The sequence below is a fragment of the Podarcis pityusensis genome (assembly GCF_964106645.2).
Source record: "Podarcis pityusensis genome assembly, chromosome: 8".
Lineage (NCBI taxonomy): Eukaryota > Metazoa > Chordata > Lepidosauria > Squamata > Lacertidae > Podarcis > Podarcis pityusensis.
Genome location: NC_138033.1, coordinates 468,498 through 488,746, shown reverse-complemented (window position 1 = coordinate 488,746; position 20,249 = coordinate 468,498). Strand labels below are relative to the sequence as shown.

Here is a 20,249-nt window from a genome sequence, read left to right as displayed (position 1 = left end):
TGGGGTGTAACGTGGGGATTAGCAGCTAATAAAAGTTTGGGTTCTCTTTTGTTCGGGGCTTCCATCTTGTTCCACCTGGTGGCAGGTGGGAGTCCTGTGGCGACAGTCTTCAATACAGACCAAGCCGACTGGCTGCTGTTTTGCTCTGGGATTCCTGGCTGGGATCCTTGTTTTTTGTCCAAGGGAGCCCTCAGATTTCTCCGTTAGGTGGCTTTGGAAGAGGACTGTCGAAATCCATGCAGGAGGGGATTCATGCTATGGGGGGCTATCGGCCATGACGGCTCAGCTCTGCCCTCCACAGGGGAGACGCAGCAATGCTTCTGAATGCCAGGAGGGGAGAGAGTATCTCTTGCTGGTTTCCCACAGGCAACTCTTCAGCCGCTGTGAGAACAGGATGCCGGGCTAGATGGTGTTACGGAATTTATGTAGACATCACACACACACCCCAAAATCAACACAATCACTCCTGCAAATGTCCCCACAAAATACTTCACCATACAGTTCCCCCCAATCTCTATTCAAAGGGCCTCTGCTGCACATTACCCAATGCAACAATTCACTGATAAGTTTATCTCTGTACTGGCTCACTGGGCAAACTTTAGAAAGTCATATAAAATTGCTCCAGTATCGGATTTGCGCCGTTCCAACTTTGTTCTGTTCAGGGAAGGAATGTCTCCCAAGGGGGGAGCCTGGGATGTGGGCAGCCATAATCCCTCAAGCCTGAGACCAGGTACTCAGCAGTGCCAGACAGGCAGCCATCCCACAGACAATGGCAGAGCCTCCAGGATGGATTAGGTCCTTGGTCAGGACAAAGGAGTGTGGTTACCTTGACCAGGAAAACAGGGAATTGTAGATATTTCTTCTGCATCACTTGATGGGTGTCTGGTGGTGGGCAAGGGAGAGTTGGGGGCAAACCTGCCAGAAAGCCCCTCCCTCTTTGTGACCTATGTGTGATGTGTCTGTGATGTACGCATGATGCTTCACCAAAGGTGTTCACAATGGACCACAGGCCAGATCCAGGGGGCTACTCTTAAGAAAGACCCAAGTGTCGGGGAGGGGGTTGTGAAATCCCCAAAAAGGATGTTACTCTTTTTCTGTATGCCACAACAGCTGCGAGATATTACTAGCGAAGAATTGGAAGAAACAAGATTTGCCAACTATCAAAGAATGGCAGATGAAGATGAAGGACTATATGGAATTTGCCAAACTGACCGGGAGACTCTGAGACCAGAGAGAAGAGATGGTGGAAGAAGATTGGAAGAAGTTTAAGGAATATTTGAAAAAAATATGTTAATATTTAAATCTTAGAATAGCTTTGGAAGTGGATACAGGCTGTAGGGTTAGAAGTAGAAGATAGTGTATTTTAAAATAGTATTATTTGTAAAGGATAAAATGTGAAGATTATTATGGTAAAAGTAAGGGTGATTAAAAAATGGTTAAAAATATGATATATGTAAACTGCTAAAGGTGAGGAAAATGAAAATCAGATAGGGGGGACTTGGGGAAGCTCACCTAACAATGTTTGGAAAAAATAAGGACAAGACAAGAATTTGTTTGTATTGTTTGTTTTTCCATTTGTGTTGTTTAATTGTGTTATAAAATGAATTTTAAAAATTGAAAAAATAATAAGAAGAAAGACCCAAGTGTCTCTCCACTGGTGAAGAGTATTGTTCTTCAGTATTGCTCCTGAACCCAGACGGACTCTTGGATGTGGGGGAATCGAGGGGCCCTTTGCTCCAGGGTGGCGCCCCACTAGAAGCCACAAGGCAGAGCCCAGCTCTTTAATCAGAGCCACACCTTTTTATTTACACTCTTCCAGGATTACACCCCCCCCCCAAAAAAGTCCAGGCTCAGGGCAGCTCAAGTAGGGAGGAGAGGGGCAGGGGGTCAGTCCGTGAGGCTGAGGGAAAGCGCCAGGGGGAGGAAGAAGGCGACCCCCATGCCAGGCTCCCACGACCTCGAGAGGCCCCCGCCAGTGGCGCTGTTGTCAGGGGGGCGCCTGGTGCTGCTTCCGGTGGCGCAGGATCTCGGTGGGCGTGAGGAGGAGGCTCTGCTGGCAGGCGGGGCAGTGGTACGGGCGCTGCAGGGCAGAGGTGCCCGATGGGGTCTCCGTTTCCTCTTCTGGGGAGGAGCAAGAAACTTGTGAAAACTCACACAAAACACAGCGCCCCAAAATGTGCAGCGGGGGGCTCCCCTTGCTCCGGGTCTGGAGGCTGCAGCTGGTGCAGAATGCTGCAGCGAGATTGCTGACGGGAGGGAGGCCTTGCCGGCACTTCAGGGATCTATGCTGGTTGCCCCTTTGCCACCCGGCCCGGGTTCAAGGTGTCGCCGTTGGTATATAAAGCCCTTCACAACCTGGGACCAGTTTGCCTGCAAGGTCGCCTCCCACCAGCTATTTATCCCCCCTCCACCGCTTCGATCCAGCGACTGGTGCCTCATAATCCCTGCTCTGATTGAGCGTGGCAGTGCCTGCACTGCGGAACTCCCTGCCTCTTGAAATCAGGGAGGCCTTTTCGCAGCACTGCCCCCAAACCTCCCGGCTCAGACGAGGCTCCGCAGGCGTGTCAAGTGCAGCTGCGCATCCTGATCTGCTTTTGGTTTATTCTTGATTTTGAATGTTTCCAAGAGTCATCTCTGGCGGTCCTTTCACCCTCTCTGCAAACCGCGCTGTGAAAAATCTCGCGGGACGAAGAACCGGAGCTCTTCTCTCGCAGAGAACCTGGTCTTTGATTTCCCTTCCCTTCCCTCACCCGCTCTGAGACCCCACAGCTAATTCTCCCCTGGCCTCCTCGCTGGCCCAAGCAGGACCAATTCAGCCAGCTGGCCCTGGAGATTATCTAATGCTTATTTCCCCTAAACTGATTTTTGAATTTTGAATTTTATTGTTATTCATGTTTTATACTGTATTTTATGCTGCTTTTATAATTACAGCATTTTTTTCTCCCTATCAGACGCACCAGACCACAAGACGCGCCTAGTTTCTGGAGGAGGAAAACAAGGAAAAAAATATGCCGAATCCCAGAAGCCAGAACAGCAAGAGGGATCGCTGGGCAGCGAAAGCAGCTATCCCTCTTGCTGTTCTGGCTTCTGGGATAGCTGCGCAGCCTGCATTCGCTCCAAAAGACGCACACACATTTCCCCTTACTTTTTAGGAGGGACAAAGTGCGTCTTATAGAGCGAAAAATACGGTAAGTGTTTTAAATTTGTTGTTAGCCACCCTGAGCCCGGTTTTTGAACCGGGAAGGGCGGGGTATAAATAAAAATTATTATTATTATTATTATTATTATTATTATTATTAGAGAACAAAGTCCCTCCCAGCCCCCCAGAAAGCAAGCCCCCAAACTGCAAAGTCCCAGCGACCTCCCCCTGCTCCCCCCATGGGGCTCACCTTCCTGGCTGGGCTGCCCCCCCTCTTGGCCTGGGGCCTGGCAGGCCTCCTCGTGAGCCAGGCGCTCCATGGGGGTGAAGGGCATGTAGAGGCCGCAGCGAGGGCAGGTCCAGAAGCTGCGCAGGCAGTCGCTGTACAGGTCGCCCTCTGTGCCCTGCGGGAGACGGAGGGGCCAAGAGGGGTTGGCGCCACCCCACCCCCCGGCAAGGGAGGGGCAGGCTCCGCGCCCCACAGCCTGCCCCCTCGCCTGCCCCCTTCCGCCCCCAGAGGACAAAGAGCGCTCCTGCGCCGCAGAAGGTTGGGCTCCGTGGCCTCTGGGTGCCCCCTCCCCACTCCCCTGAACTCACCGCCAGGCAGTTGAACGTCAAGAAGCTGCCCACTCTGCAGCCGCCCTTCTCCTTGTCGGGGGCCACCTCCACCCCCTGGAAGAGGCCGGGGGGCACCTCCCCTTCCACAGAAGCCGCCTGATGACCCACGTAGAGGTTCTGCTGCTCCAGGGGCATCAGGCGCCGCAGGCTGTAGGGCACCTGGGGGGGGGGGGGCAAAAGAGGAATCATTATTGTTAGTTAGTTAGTTAGTTGATTTCCCACCCATCCGGCTGGGTTTCCCCAGCCACTCTGGGCAGCTCCCAACAAAATATTAAAAATACAATTAAGCATCAAACGATGGCAGGTTTAAATTTCCAGTGCTGTCTCCTCCAAAGGAGACCAAATCCACGCTCCACCGCCCTGACCCTGGAACTTCTCACTGGCCAGGGAATCAGAGAATGGGTGACATCATCATCATCATCATCATCATTATTCTTATTTCATTATTTCTACCCCGTCCATCTGGCTGGGCTTCCCCAGCCACTCTGGGCAGCTCCCAATAGAATATTAAAAATACAATAAAGCATCAAACATTAAAAACTTCCTTAAACAGGGCTGCCTTCAGATGTCTTCTAAAAGTCAGATTTATTTCCTTGACATCTGGTGGGAGGACGTTCCACAGGGCGGGCGCCACCACCAAGAAGGCCCTCCACTTCTGGATCTGGAAGCCCAGCTGCTGCACCTGGGGGGTCTAGGGAGATGCCCGGAAGCAGGATCCGACCTCCCCTCCTGCGGTCTCCAGCCACTTGGGGCCTCCTGCATGGAAGCCAGGAGCCACAGACATGCCCCCCCGGCCCAGCCGGCCCCCACCTGCTTCTGCCCGCCCCGCAGGGCCAGCAAACACACCTCGGCCTTCAGGAAGTCCAGCAGCTCCTGGGTGAGCTGGCGCACCTGCCGGGCGCTGGGCCGCCCCTCCTCAGCCTCCTCCCCCCGAGCCCCTCGGCTCTCCAGCTGCCGGTCCAGGACCTTCTCCCAGGAAGCCCGGAGGCAGAGGGCCGCACGCAGCAGGCGGAGGGCCGCTTCCGGGGAGGGAACCCGCAGCTCCAGCCAGGAGTCGGCCACGAGGCGGGTGCAGTCGCCGTTCGTGTCCAGGGAGCGGGCCAAGAGCAGCAGCGCCTGCGCGGCAGGGGGAGAGAGACAGGATTGCAGGGGACACCGAGGGGTCATCCAGCCCCACCCCCTGCGAGGCAGGAGTCACAGCTGTGGCATCCTCAGCAGACAGCCGCCAGAGCTCTGCCAAAGAGCTGCCCGGGTGTTTGAGGGGAGGGGAGAGGGTCAGGACGCCTGGGTCCCCTCACTCAGGGGGGACGTTCACCTGAAGAGCTGGCAGACGGAGGCAGTTGACCAGGTAGGGCTTGTTTGTCTCCAGCAGCGAGACGAAGGCCAGGATCTGGTGGTGGCTGCTCAGACCCTCCTTGGCATCTGGAAAGAGGGACGGAGAGGTTCACAGGCTGCCCCACGCTCAGCCCCAGCAAGCTCCTTTCACGTTCTCATGGAGCTTCCATGTCCAGAGGCAGTCTACCTCACTTCCTAGGTTCTTGTGGGTATTTGACCACAAGGTGAGAACAGGGTGCTGGACTAGATGGGCTGTAAGACCCCATAACAGGGCTGGTCATGCAGCCACCTTCCCTTCTTCTTCGCTTTATTCCACCCAGATGTCTTTTGCTGTCTGCTGGCTCTCAGCCAGCAGCACATGGCTCCATCCCCATATGGGATGAACTCTCTTCTGTAACTACAAGCTAAAGTCTTCCTCCAGGGAACCAACTGTGAACTGAATGTGAGTAAACTTCTTATCATTACTATTAAAGAAGATTGTTGTGTGTTTATTCTTGTTAGGGGGGATAAAAAGGAAATTTACCAGGAACAAAACCCAATCTGGACAAAGCCAGACTGGAATGCTTAACTCCAGGCATAGGCAAACTCGTCTCTCCAGATGTTTTGGGACTACACCTCCCATCATCCCTGACCACTGGTCCTGTTAGCTAGGGATGATGGGAGTTGTAGTCCCAAAACAGCTGGAGGGCTGAGTTTGCCTATGCCTGGCGTAACTCAAGAGATTCAAACGAATCTACCACCTAGTTTCCTGCTATATACTGGGGGATGTACTCTGCTACTGACTCACCAGCGTGAGTGAAGAAGGATAATATTTAATGAATATATCCTCTCCTACTATCCACAACATTCCCCCAGACTGGAGGCTGAGCTAGATGGGTCCGACAGAGCAGGCGCTCAGAACAGCATCGCCGTGGGGCTGGAAGGGACCCCAAGGGGGCATCCAGCTCAACCCCCTGCTTTGCATCCATGGCAGGTGGGCCCCCTGCCTCTGCTTAAAAACTGCAGAGCTGGAAGGGACACAGACCTCCTTAAAAACCTCCAGGAATCGGCCACCCACTTCAATTCCCGCTTCAATCAAACTCGCACTCGCAGCCCTGGCTCCAACTTTTCCCCACGGCTGAGTTTGCTCATTCCCACCCAGTACAGGATCATGCCCCTGTCAGGAAAAAGCACCAAGGCAAAAGCCAGCTCCAGATGGCTGGAATGCAAAACAGTGCAGATGTACTGTTGGAGAAAAGGTGGAGCCTATTCTCTGTACTGAGCACCGGATGTTAGCTCAGTGTGTCATCTGACCTGTGCTGGAAGTACAGGGGAGGAGCGTGAGACTCTTCTGATGGAGACTGAAGGGTGCAGTCACATTTCTATGTACTGTTGAATGACAGGAATAAAACATGTAGAAAGGACTCCTGTCTGTCTCATTTCTCCTCCCTGGGAGAATGCAGGGAGGGAGGAAGGAGGAGGGTGTGTCCTGCTCACGTTTGAGGAGGATCACCGGGTTTGTTTACCTAGCCTGCCGGGAGTCGCAGACGGACGGTAAACAACAGTATCTCGCTCAATTGCCTCGGGGGAGGCCAGGTACCTCTGCCTGTGGGCTGATGATACTGACAGCCCCGCCCCACTCTGCCCTCCAAGTATCTCCCCTGGCCCAGGATGCAGGAGCCCAAGACGCTGAGAGCCCCCGATGCCCCTCTTACCTCTCTGCCTCCCACGTTCCAGACCCCTTTCCTGTGCTGGTTGCAGCAGCTCTGGGGAGGCAGAAAAGACGCTGGTGGGGTGGAGAACGACCCCCACCTTCTCCCTGGTGTGGAAGATCTGGAGAGCAAAAAGGAGGGGGGCTCAGGGTGGGGGCAGGGGGCAAGGCGCCCACATGCAGACAGAGGGTGGAGGGCTGCTTCCTGAGGCCCCTCCTGGCCCAGCACCCTCCCAGCTCCCCCCACCCACTGGGGGCCCTGGCACTCGCCTGGTCAGAGTCCTTGCGGGTCTGGTTGAAGGGGTCCGGCACGGCCAGCTGCGGGTAGAGGCCGCGCCCCAAGACCAGCTGCAGGAGGGCCAGCCGGCCGGGCGACAGGGCCTGCCCCACAGAAGAGGCCGCACGCAGCTCGGCCACATCGTGGCGCAGCTGGAACTTGACGTCCTGTTGGGGGGGGGGAAGCAGGAGGATCAGGGGGGCCGAGGTGCGGGAAGAGATCCCCACGGACCTAGGGACCGAGGTAGGCTGCCTCTGGACTGGGATGTAGTGATCAGATGGGATTACTATGAGGAATTATACCATATTTTTCGCTCCATAAGATGCACTTTTTTCTTCCTAAAAAAGTAAGGGGAAATGTCTGTGCGTCTTATGGAGTGAATGCATGGTCCCTGGAGCCAAATTGCCCAGGGGCGAAAAGCAGATCATGCTTTTTATTTTTAAAGAGGGAAGTGGGTGTTGAAACAAAGCCGCTGATCGTTTGCCGGTCGGGAGAGAGATAAGGGACGCTAGAGATAAAGGAGGCTGCCTGGGAGGGGGGAGCTAAAGACAGCAAACTTGCAAAGGGGGGAAACAGGAAGACTAAAGGAATAAGGAGAGAAATTGGAAGAAAAGGAGGAGCAAAAAACTGCTCCAGTTAAGGAAAAGACACTAAGGCAAACAAGACGGAAGGGAGTGTTGAAAGGAAGCAGCTGATCGGTAATGGATCGGGAAGGAGATCAGGGACGCTAGAGATAAAGGAGGCTGCCTGGGATGGGGAGGTAAAAGCCCATGGATCCTCAGGACTTTTGCATTGGGTCACCCCAAATTCACCACCAGATCACATAGCATGTCCATGGCTACAGCCTGCACCAAAAAAACCACACACCCACTGTTTTGTGGGGCCGCAATGGTGCAAAAACGTGGTTACAAAGCACGGATCCACATGGATTCTCAGGATTTTTGCATTGGGCTACCCCAAACCCACCGTCAAATCACATGTCTGTGGCCACAGCATGAACCACAAAAATCATACATCCACTGTTTCTTTCAGAATATTTTTTTTCTTGTTTTCCTCCTCTAAAAACTAGGTGCGTCTTATGGAGCGAAAAATACGGTGAGCTATGCCTCAAGCCGTTGTTTCGGCGATGAAAGCATGGCATTGACTGGGTTTGATTCACTGGCAATAATTTCTGATCAAACCCCACCAGCCTCTCCATCTCTGCCATTTTTCTCTGCTGCCCATTTCTCTATTTCTGACAAGCACATATAAGCATTCTAGAACACAGACCGGTTGCCGGTTGCTGCCCCAGGCATCCCAGGCCATAACGTGAATAGGTTACTTTGATGAGGTTTGTTAATCTTTAGATAGATCCTAGGGCCAGGAAGAGAGTTCACAAAGAGAAGGTAAATTCTACCCATCCTTCCTCTCTTGTTTATTGCTGTTTATGACCTCTGGGTTTGCTGAATGCATTCCTCTAGTCCTGTTTTATTCTCTCTCAGCTATGTCTGCACGCTCAGAGTAGTCTTTGTAGTTAACAGGATTTCTCCTGATCTGACTTTGTCCCATGTGAGGTTTTTGCAATGCTCAGAGAATATCGGACTGGTTCTTACGAACACTGTGTCAAAAGTTCTTTTGCGAATAAAACGACCTGGGCCGAGGGGTGGGGAGGAATTATTATTATTGACACTCCTCCCAGAATCTTGCTGGTCAAGCCTGGTGTGTATTCTATTCATCAGAGTCCAATCCCTCCTTGCTTTGGGAGCCCTACACTGGGAGGCTTCATGGGAACAGAGGAAGAGCCCGGCAGCCGGGCCCCTGAGGGGAAGGGCCCCGTCCGGACCCCTCACCTGGATGTCGACGCCACGCTGTGGATCCCCTTCTCCTTCCGAGGAAGAGCTGCCCCCCTCCTCCTCCAGACGCAGCACCTTCCTCCGTCGCCCCTCCCCCCGATCGTGCTCCCTCTTGATCCGCTGCAGCTCCCGGCGCTTGCGGTGGCGGCTCTGGCGGGCGTGGGTGTCGCTGGGCCGGGAGGGGGGCTCCAGCAGCTGGTGGTCCCGCAACAGCTCCTGGCAGAGAATAACAAAAATTATTATTATTATTATTACTATTATTATTATTATTATTATTTAGTAAAGGTAAAGGGACCCCTGACTGTTAGGTCCAGTCACGGACGACTCTGGGGTTGCGGCGCTCATCTCGCTTTACTGGCCGAAGGAGCCGGCATACAGCTTCCGGGTCATGTGGCCAGCATGACTAAGCCGCTTCTGGCGAACCAGAGCAGCGCACGGAAACACCATTTACCTTCCCGCCGGAGTGGTACCTATTGATCTACTTGCACTTTGACATGCTTTCGAACTGCTAGGTTGGCAGGAGCTGGGACCGAGCAACGGGAGCTCACCCCCTCACGGGGATTCGAACCGCCGACCTTCTGATCGGCAAGTCCTAGGCTCTGTGGTTTAACCCACAGCGCCACCCGCGTTGTTTATTATTTAGGGGCTTCTAAAAGTCAGATTTATTTCCTTGACATCTGATGGGAGGGCGTTCCACAGGGCGGGTGCCACCACCGAGAAGGCCCTCTGCCTGGTTCCCTGTAACTTCGCTTCTCGCAGGGAGGGAACCACCAGAAGGCCCTCAGCGCTGGACCTCAGTGTCCGGGAGAACGATGGGGGTGGAGACGCTCCTTCAGGTCTACTGCACTAAGGCCATTTAGTGCCATGGACCCCTGCCGCCCGCTCGGTCGCAGAGCGGGGACCGCCTTCCATGACACTGGCCGGCGCACGCCTCCTCTGCACCAGAAATAGCATTTGCGCATGCATGTGCACACTCCAGCCCACCGCAGCGTCTGTGGGACCGTGAATCGGCCCAAGCCACAAAAACTTTGCTGACTCCTGGTGCAGAGCATGCGCCACTCTGGCGAGACAGTCTGCGGGCAGGGAGGGTCTTATCCTGCGCAGCAGATGAAGCTGGCAGACAGCTGCCCTGGACACAGAAGGATTGTGCGCTCGGAAGGGGCACCCCGGGGCCACGTAGACCAACCCCTTGTCCTCCCCTCTCCCAGATTCACACCCACCTGGAACTGGCGCCGCAAGTTGGCGGCTTCATACAGCCGGTGCTCCTCCAGGCCCCGGCGGCGGCACCAGCGGCGGGATCCGCTCCGATTCTCCGATTTCTCCTGCAGGACAACAAGGAGATTCGACTCCGTCAGGACGGACCGAGACAGACGAGCGCAGGGACAAAGGCCAGAAGGGAGAAACTCAGGAAGAGCCCCGGTTCTTTTCGTTGGGGATAATTCAGACTGAAATTCCCAGGTGTCAAAAAAAGGTTATTTATGTATGCCGCTACTGCGGTCCATGTTTCGTTAGCCGAAAAAATGGAAAACGAGCAAGGTCCCGATTAAAGAGGATTGGCAACTTAAGTGGACAGAATATGAAGATTTGACATATAAAATAAGAGAGCAAGAAGAACTTATGTTTAAAAAGATTGGAAGATGTTTGTTGAATATATGGGGGGAATTATGTACGTTTGCAAACGTGGGAGGCATTAAGATAAATTCAACAGCGTAAATAAGTTTTGATGGATGTAATAATGGAATACTGAATGGTTTTAGTTTATGTAAAATACGCAGGGATTTAGGATATGCAAAATGAACCATGGAAAGTGAAGAAGGGAAGTCATTGATATTTTAAGGTTGTTTAAATGAATATTCTGAAACGCAAAACAGAAAATTTAGTAAAAATTATACAAAACAAAATAACCAACCCAGGAAGAGACCCTTTCTTCCTCAGGCCCAAGGGACCCATCCAGTCCAGAATCCTCTTCTCCCCTTGGCCAAATGCCCCCCCCCAACCCAGGACTCCAGATAGACTGCCCCTGGAGCTGCAGGCTCCACCAGAAGAAAAGGCCTTACCAGATCAGGCAGAGAGAGAGCGTTCCTCACCCACCTGCACCCAGGCGTCAAAGACGTTGAGCAGCGTCAGGGGGTCTCCCAGGGGGCTCTCCAGGGGCCGGCGGGCCGTGGCGCAGTCCGGGTCGCTGCGCCCGCTGCTGCTGCGCAGGAAGGGGGAGGGGACGCTGAGCGCAGCCGCGACCGACAGGGTGGGGGCCGCCAGGCCAAAGAGGGTCCCCAGAACCAGCATCTTCCCTGCAGACAAACGGGGGGGGTCTCAGCCAGAGAGCAGGAGCCCCTTCGCCCCCCCCAGGAAGCGCCTCCTCCAACGTTCCTCACTTAATCCCCACAACAGCAGCCCTGGAAGGCAGGCCAGGAGGAGAGGCAGTGAAGGCCCCCCCCCCCCAGGGCACCCAGTAAGAAGCTCATGGCCAGTAATTAGTGAAATGTGTAAAATTAGTGAAATGTATAAACTTGAAAAGTATAATATAATATAATATTTAAGGAATATCTTAAAAATTATACGGATAAGGCAAATCTCCTGACAGATATAGAATGAATCTAAAAAATAGAGCAAATGCATAGCAAAATCTGGTTAGGGGGAAAAAAGATTTGTAAAAGAAGAAGAATTAAAATGAAATGTGTATAGGACAATAAGTGGTAAAATAGCACATTGCAAAGAGTGGGAAGTCAAATGTGTAAGGTGTGTCCACGTTATGTATGTATTACGGTAAGGTATGTAATGTATGTTTTGCATATATTGTATTGTTTAAGTGTATTTTAAATGTTGTATAATAAATAAAATAAAATCAAATAAGAAGTTCATGGCTGAGTGGGAGGAATCGAACTCTGGTCTCCCCTGATCTCCGCCTAACCCTCTAACCACACCACCGGCTCTCACCCAGAATAAGATTCCTGGCATGGGGAGGGGGAGAGATGCCCCCGCTCTCAGCCCCCCCCCAGGCAGTCTCCCCAAGGCACTCTGTACATGCTCACTCTGAAACGCCACAGCACATAAACCCAAAGCAAAATCAAAAGAGCTGGGCCTCCGGCAGAGGCTCCCCTGGGTGACTGGCACAGACCCCCCCCCCAGTCCATGCGGCCCCCCCTTCCCGGACTCACCAATCACCACGTCGACCGGCAGCTGGGCCAGCAGGCTCCCGATGGGCGTGAGGTTCTCCTCTGGGTCCAGGGCCCCCTGCTGCTTCAGGTAGCGGATGGCCGTCTCCAGGCTGGCTGGCGGGGGGGGCTCCAGGAAGGGGAAGGCGCGGGGGTCGCCCAGCCCCATGCTCTTCATCTGGGGAGGGAACAGAGCCGAGGAGGGAGGCTTCCTCCACCGTCCCCCAATGCCAAATCCCTCCCCCCCCAGCAGCAGGACGCAGCCCCTCCTTTCCAACAAAGAATCGCAGAATTGTTAGCTGGGGGGGCCCCCCAAGGGTCATCCAGCCCAACCCGCTGCAATCTGCCACCTGACGGGAGACTCGAACCCACGACCCTGAGATGAAGTCTCACGCTCTACCAGCTATGGGGAATGTCGCCTGCCTTCCCACTCGCTATGGGTCAGACCCACGGCCGGATTTAGGCATCAGCTCAACAAGCTCTAGCTTAGGGCCTCACTCTCTTGGGGGCCCCCCCAAAAAAAATTTAAGGGGAAAAAACTGGATGTACTTTTCCAAAATATAAGATAATATGCGATTTTGGTTTTAAAATCCAAATGCAATTTTGGTTTTAAACGCAGTGTAAGGTAGTCTCTGGGACGCGGGTGGTGCTGTGGGTTAAACCACTGAGCCTAGGACTTGCCGATCAGAAGGTCGGCGGTTCGAATCCCCACAACAGGGTGAGCTCCCGTTGCTCAGTCCCTGCTCCTGCCAACCTAGCAGTTCGAAAACACGTCAAAGTGCAAGTAGATATATAGGTATCACTCTGGCGGGAAGGTAAATGGCATTTCCGTGCGCTGCTCTGGTTCGCCAGAAGCGGCTTAGTCCTGCTGGCCACATGACCCGGAAGCTGTACGCCGGCTCCCTCGGCCAATAAAGCGAGATGAGCGCCGCAACCCCAGAGTCGGCCACGACTGGACCTAATGGTCAGGGGTCCCTTTACCTTTACCTTTAAGGTAGTCTCTATGGGAGTATATTGTATTTAATTATGGGGTATCAGGGTTTTTAGGGGGTTAACCGGGCTGGGGTAGCTGGGATAGCAGGCTTGTTGGTTTCTGAATGTCTGATTTAGATTTTTTCAATTTCATTGTTCTGTATGGGACAATGACAATAAAGATTAGCGTATAAAAAACAAATCAAATAAAACCTACATCCAGCAAGAGTGTTTTGTGTTGTGTCGGCTCCTAGGTTGTAAGTCCTGGGCCCCGCCTGCTCGCCTGCTCCCTCAAATATCCCTGGTTTGCTCCTTTCTATATATAGGGTGCCGACATTCTGCATGGCCTGCTTGCAGGGCAACATGGGCAAAGGGCTTCAGATACCTCTGAGGTCCATCAATGACCATCTAGCATATATTCAACACAAAAACCAGCGACAATTTGTTGTGGACAAAGGACAGTTGGACATATCAAGGACCCCATTCCCTTCAGGAGCTGAGGGCCGCATCAAACCTCCATCTGGCCCTGGTCAGAACAACCATTTCACCCCCAAAAAACCCCAAATGCCACCCCTGAAATCACAGAACTGTAGAGATGGCCGGGACCCCTGAAGGTCTTCTAGTCCAACCCCAAAATACGGCAGGAATCTCAGCTGAAGAATCGACAGCCGCCCGACCTCTGCTCAAAAACCCTCCAGGGAAGAAGTCCTCTTTTGAGCTGCAGAATTGCAGAGGCGGGAGGGACCCCCGAGGGTCGTCTAGTCCACCCCCTCGCAGTGCAGGAATCCCAGCTGAGGAGTCCCTGACAGGCAGCCGCCCATTTAGAACTGAGTCCCAGCACTGGAAACTCTGGCAGGATTTGAGTGGCGCTTGTAATGCACTAAAAATCAAGGTAAAAATGGATTCTTCAGATGGAGAATGGTAAGCATGGAAGGGTGGAGGGGAGTAGAATCCTAATTGATGCTGTTAATTTAAATCTGTAACGTGAAATTTAATTAAAAAAAAGATTTTAACAGAAAGTGGGTCCCAGCCCCCGGAGCGAAGGGGTTGGTGCCCCCTGCCTCTGCCCACCTGGAGGACGAGGGCGTCGAGCGCCACCCGCTGGATCTCTGGCACGGGGTAGGGGGCGAAGGCGTCGTAGTCGGACTCGGCGTACAGGCGGAAGCAGACGCCCGGCCCCGTCCGGCCCGCCCGGCCCTTGCGTTGCTCAGCGCTGGCGCGACTGATCCAGAACTCCTGCAGCCGCTGCAGCTTGGCCTTCGGGTCGTAGCTCAGCTCCTTCACCTTCCCTGCCAGAGAGAGACCAGGAAGAGGGGGCCCCTTGCCCCATAAGTCACATTAACCTGGGGGCAGTTGACATGCCAGCCTATTTAATAACTGTTAATGGAGAAATCTGAGGGCTCCCTTGGACAAAAAAACAAGGACACCAGCCAGGAATCCCAGAGCAAAACAGCAGCCAGTAGGCTTGGTCTTGATTGAAGACTGTCGCCACAGGACTCCCACCTGCCACCAGGTAGAACAAGATGGAAGCCCTAAACAAAATAGCCCCCAAACTTTTATTAGTTTCTAATCCCCATGTTGACAGGACGCGGGTGGCACTGTGGGTTAAACCACAGAGCCTAGGACTTGCTGATCGGAAAGTCGGTGGTTCGAATCCCCGCGATGGGGTGAGCTCCCGTTGCTCGGTCCCTGCTCCTGCCAACCTAGCAGTCTGAAAGCACGTCAAAGTGCAAGTAGATAAATAGGTCCCGCTCCGGCGGGAAGGTAAACGGCGTTTCCGTGCGCTGCTCTGGTTCGCCAGAAGCGGCTTAGTCATGCTGGCCACATGACCCGGAAGCTGTACGCCGGCTCCCTCGGCCAGTAAAGCGAGATGAGCGCCGCAACCCCAGAGTCGGCCACGACTGGACCTAATGGTCAGGGGTCCCTTTACCTTTACCTGTTTGACTATTGATTCAAAACCCCAAAATATACTTTATATAATTGACTTTTTGTTTCCATTCTTTGTATACTGTATTGTTGCATTATTGCTGATGCAAATAAAGATTCGTTCATTCATTCAAACCAGCTGCCCCCCAGAGCCCGGGGCAGAAGCGGCCGCCCCTTACCCGAGTCCACGACGAACCGGACGCCGTCGATGGTCACCGAGGTCTCGGCGATGTTGGTGGAAACGATGCACTTCCGGACTCCTGGGGGGGGCAAGTCGAATACCTGCAAGGCAAGAGGGCGTTCCGTATCTCCAGGGCCCCCGGGGAACGACCCATGTGCGCCAAGGGAGCCTCTTTCTGGGAGGCTGGGAGGGGCAGACCCCCCAAAAAAGAAGCCCCACCCACCTTGTCCTGCTCGGCCACGGACAGGGTGCTGTGGAGAGGGAGAACCACCCAGCGCTGGGTGTGCGTGGCGTAGGTCTGCGCCGCCTCCACGACAGCCCCGATCTCGGCCACCCCACTGAGGAAGACCAGCAGGTCGCCCCTCTCCTCGGGGGGGTACTTGTGGTCGATGGACTGCAGCACCCGCAGGAAGGGGCGGGGGTCCAGCCTCTCCTTGCGCCCGCTAGCGCCCTCCTCGGGGCGGAGGGGCTCGTACAGGACCTGTGCAAGGGGGGGAGAGAGGAGGCAAGCCGTGAGATGCTGCCGGCCTGGGATGACCCTGCCTGGCCCTTCCCCAGCCAGGCAGCTGTTCCTTCCCTTCATAGCCCATCTCCAAGGAGCTCAAGGGGGGGCACGCTCCCCTCCTCGTGGAATCCCCACCACATTAACAACTCTGCAGAGGCAGCATGCCCAAATGGGTGGATCTGAGCCCAGGCCTCTGGCGCTCTTCACCACGACACAACCACTGCCACACACCGCAAGTTTCTAGCCCTCAACGTTACAGAAGTGAAGCTGGGGAGACACAGGGGTGGTTTCCGGAGATAGGGCACAAATTAGGAAGTTGTGGAAGGGGCAGTCAAAGGGCGAGGGTTCGAGGAGAGAGAGCAAAAACTCACACACACCCCCACACACATGAATAACTGGGAATTGTGCAACTGGAAGGGAGCCAAAAGTCATCTAGCCCTGGGAATGCATGGGCCTTATAAGAAACTGGAGTGAAAATACGCCCCAGCATTCTCCTGGCACGGCCTTTTCCTGCCTTCCTTTGCTGTCCCATCACTCTCTGAATTCCAGAGTCTCCTGCAAGAGAACCCCCCTCCCCAAAAGAGGTTTATGTCCAATGGGGGGGGCAGAGCCTGTTCAGAGCACCTGGTCCCCAGGCATCATAATAATATTATTATTATTATTATTAATAATAATAATAATAATAATAATACAGTGGACGCTCGGGTTGTGAACGTGATCCATGTGGGAGGCACGTTCGCAACCTGCAGCACAGCGTCTGCGTACACGTGGGTCGCGATTCGGTGCTTCTGCACATGCACAAAGCGCAATTTAGTTCTTCTGTGCATGCGCGAGCGCCGGAAGCCAAAGTAACCTGTTCCAGTACTTCCGGGTTCAGCGCGGTGCGCAACCCAAAATCGCGCAACCTGAAGCGTCTGTAACCCGAGGCATGAGTGTAATAATAATAATATTTATACCCCAGCCACTCTGGGCGGCTCCCAATAGAATATTAAAAACACAATAAATACATCAAACTTTAAAACTTCCCTAAACAGGGCTGCCTTCAGATGTCTTCTAAAAGTCAGATAGTTGCTTATTTCCTTGACATCTGATGGGAGGGCGCCACCACCGAGAAGGCCCTCGGAGCTGGACCCCGGTGCCCGGGGTGGAGACGCTCCTTCAGGGATACTGAGGCAAATGAGCCACAGATCTGCCCCCCCGAAGCAGCCGCAACCTCCCCACCCCCCACTCCCATCCGGGCTCCCCCTCACCGTGATGGGGAAGAGCCGGCCGGGGACCTGCACCACGGGGGCCCCCCCAAAGTAGTCCGCGAAGAGGCGGATGTTGATGGTGGCCGACATGAGCACCAGCTTGAGGTCGGGGCGGGCGGGCAGGATCCTGCGCAGGACGCCCAGGAGGAAGTCGCTGTGCAGGTGGCGCTCGTGGACCTCGTCCGCAATCAGCACCCGGTAGCCGGGCAGGGAGGGGTCGCGCTGGGCCTGGCGCAGGAGGAGCCCCTCCGTCAGGAAGACGATCTGCGTGGCCGGCGAGCGAGTGCTCTCAAAGCGGATCTGGTAGCCAACCTGCAAGGGGGGGGGAGGGGGTCAGCACCCAGGAAGGCCAGAAGGAGGGAGGGAGGGAGGGGCTTGTCTAGGGACACAAGACCCCCAGGGACTCACCAGCTCCACAGGCAAAGCAGTTTCAACAACCTCGTCAGCCCATGAGCAGGGCTGGATCAGGCCAATGCCCATCTCACCCAGCCCCCTGTCCTCACCAGTCTGGAAGCATTGGTGCCTCTGACGGCAGGCACTCTGCACATGCTCCTAGGTCCTCATGCTCCCCAGCTCCAGCCCTCTTCCTTTTTTTTATAAATCATTTTTATTAACTTTTCCATTTTAACAATCCAATCAAATCACATTAAATATTCCAAATTCTACATATGCATATCAAATAATCCAAATATTCTGCCGAATGATAATTTTTTAATTGGGACTTCCCATGCTTCAAGTTCGGGGGGGGGCTGATTATCGCCTATCTCTACTGCTTTTGAGAGTCCTTTCTAACAGTTCCTTAAAATCTTCCTGTTAACCTCCATCCCTCTTCCAAAAGCCCACCTGAAACCCCCTGGACGTGATGCAGTAGAGGAAAGGGCACTCTGCCTCTGCTCAGGATAAGGTAAACTTTATTCGCATTAGCCAACGGCCACAGCAACAGAAAACAAGCAATATATACAAATAAAAAAGACAGCAATGGGTAAAAAGGGCAATCCAATGGCCAAGATTAACGTTCAGATAGTGGCCCTTAATCTCATTGCACCCTCAATAAACCTAGCAACCTTTGCTGATGTCTGATCATTTTGATCTGATAAAAGAAAGAACAACGTGGCCTCAGATGGGCGGCCTGGGATGGTGAGGAGGAGTGGGGTGATGATCTCGTTCCTCAGATCTTTATAAAGGGGGCAGGACAGGAGTACATGAGCCACTGTTTCCAGACTGCCATCTTCACAGGGGCAGAGTCGTTTCTCAGTTGGAATCTTTTGGGATCTGCCCTCAAGTACGGCAGAGGGCATCACATCCAGTCTGGCCAGTGCAAAGGCACGTCTGTATTTTGGGATGGTTAATTTATACAAATAAGGTGCCAGGGAATCAAGCTGAGAAGGGGGTGAAAAGGCATACGAAGGACAGAGTTTCTTTATAATGGCCAGATTGTTCTGTTGCTCTGTCCTTCAGACGCTGTCCAATTAGCCTTTTTGCTTTAGTAAAGCCCGTAATGAGAAGCTGATGTGGGTGGAGTCACGTTTCTAGATCATAGCCTGATAAATTTTATTTTTAGAGAAAGAAATCTATTCAAAAATGAAAGGATAGAGCTACTAGGAATTTTGGAAAACAGAGCACCGATAGCTCCCCTTGTGGGCCCCAGGGGTGATAGGAGGCTAGGAAGGGAGGATCAAAAAGGAAAAAACCCAGAACAACAAAACAGATCCCAAATGAGCCAGCCGGACCATCGCAAACAAGATCCATCCATTTTAAAAATGCAAGATACCTCCTAGGCTCACCTGATCTCCGTACTGCTGGAGGCTCTCGTAGGCCACCCTCTGGGCCAGCGCCACGCAGGCCAGGCGCCGGGGCTGGGTGCAGGCAACGTGGCTGTAGCCGGCACCCAGCAGGTACTGGGGCACCTGGGTGGACTTGCCGCAGCCCGTGTCCCCGGCCACCACCACCACCTGCCCGCTCGCCACAGCCGCCAGCAGCCGCTCCCGGTAGCGCGCAATGGGTAGGGCGGCGCGCTCCCGCTGCAGCCGCGCCAGGCGGGAGAAGCTCTGCTTCTGGCCAAAGTCCCAGAAGTGCGCCAGGGCCGCGCGGAACTCCCGCAGGCGCTCGGGGGCCACGCCAGACACCTCCCGACGCGGCGCCCGCAGGTTGGCGCGCAGCCGGGGGTCGTAAGGCCGCGGGGGGCCCGTTGTCGTCGCCCCGGGGCCGGGCTCAGCCAAGGGGGCTCCTTCCCGAGGCTCCTTCGCACCGGGGAAGCGCCGCAGTCGCAGCCGCTCAAAGAAGGTCCAGAACTGGGCGCGCTCATGGGCGCTCACGTGGGGCAGGTATAGCTCCTCCAGGCGGGCGCGGAGGGCCGGGCAGCCCCAGGGCCCCTCGGGGGGCTCTGACGACATCCTGGATCTCTTCTCGCAGGTGCCCAGGAGGAAGAACCTGGAATAATAATAATAATGATAAAATTTAATAATAATAATAATAATATATTTATACCCCGCTCATCTGGCTGAGTTTCCCCAGCCACTCTGGGCGGCTCCCAATCGAGTGTTAAAAACAATACAGCATTAAGTATTAAAAACTTCCCTAAACAGGACTGCCTTCAGATGTCTTTTAAAGATAGGATAGCTGCTTGTTTCCTTCACATCTGATGGGAGGACGTTCCACAGGGCGGGCGCCACCACTGAGAAGGCCCTCTGCCTGGTTCCCTGTAGCCTCACTTCTTGCAGGGAGGGAAGCGCCAGAAGGCCCTCGGAGCTGGACCTCAGTGTCCGGGCAGAACGATGGGGGTGGAGACGCTCCTTCAGGTATACTGGACCAAGGCCGTTTAGGGCTTTCAAGGTCAGCCACCAACACTTTGAATTGTGCTCGGAAACGTACTGGGAGCCAATGTAGGTCTTTATATGTACCGTATTTTTCGCCCTATAGGACGCACCGTCCCATAAGACGCCCTATAGGACGCACCGTCCCATAAGACGCACCTAGTTTTTTGGGGGGGAAATAAAGGGAAAAAAATTATTTCCCCCCCAGGCGCGGGGCTGGGGCAGCCCGAGCTTCCCCCGACCCCAGCCCCCAAACAGGCAGCTCTCTGCAAGCCGTGGGAGCCCAGCGGTGGCTCCCGCTGCTTGAGGAGAGATCCGCGAAGCCTGGAGAGCGAGAGGGGTCGGTGTGCACCTACCGCTCTCGCTCTCCAGGCTTCAGCGAAAGCCTGCATTCGCCCCATAGGACGCACCCACATTTCCCCTTCATTTTTGGAGGGGGAAAAGTGCGTCTTATAGGGCGAAAAATATGGTAGGTGTTATGTGGTCCCGGCGGCCACTCCCAGTCACTAGTTGCCGCATTCTGGATTAGTTGCAGTTTCCGGGTCACCTTCAAAGG

The 20,249-nt window shown here is 54.2% G+C and overlaps 1 protein-coding gene across 1 annotated transcript; it reads right to left on the bottom strand.

Annotated features, from left to right (window-relative positions):
• Positions 1-1,549: 1,549 nt before the first annotated feature.
• DHX34 (DExH-box helicase 34) lies at positions 1,550-19,310 on the bottom strand. The gene is made up of 16 exons (XM_081016499.1): positions 18,665-19,310; positions 16,881-17,192; positions 15,349-15,606; positions 15,124-15,226; positions 14,090-14,307; positions 12,050-12,224; positions 10,983-11,182; positions 10,112-10,213; positions 8,889-9,107; positions 7,053-7,226; positions 6,787-6,904; positions 5,073-5,179; positions 4,604-4,873; positions 3,737-3,916; positions 3,390-3,543; positions 1,550-2,121 (listed from the first exon to the last, which is right to left on the bottom strand). The coding sequence occupies exons 1-16, from the start codon at positions 19,271-19,273 to the stop codon at positions 1,988-1,990; spliced, it is 3,333 nt and encodes a 1,110-aa protein (XP_080872625.1). The 5' UTR covers positions 19,274-19,310; the 3' UTR covers positions 1,550-1,987.
• Between the last annotated feature and the right edge of the window lie 939 nt (positions 19,311-20,249).

Bases quoted from the DNA above. Each gene is read 5' to 3' on its own strand.
- DHX34 (XM_081016499.1), bottom strand. From the start codon at position 19,273: ATGTCGTCAGAGCCCCCCGAGGGGCCCTGGGGCTGCCCGGCCCTCCGC. The intron at 15,227-15,348 runs GTGGGTGGGGCT...CTTGCCTTGCAG, and splicing joins CCGTGGCCGAGCAGGACAAG to GTATTCGACTTGCCCCCCCC. The intron at 7,227-8,888 runs GTGAGGGGTCCG...CCCCCCCAACAG, and splicing joins AGCGTGGCGTCGACATCCAG to GACGTCAAGTTCCAGCTGCG.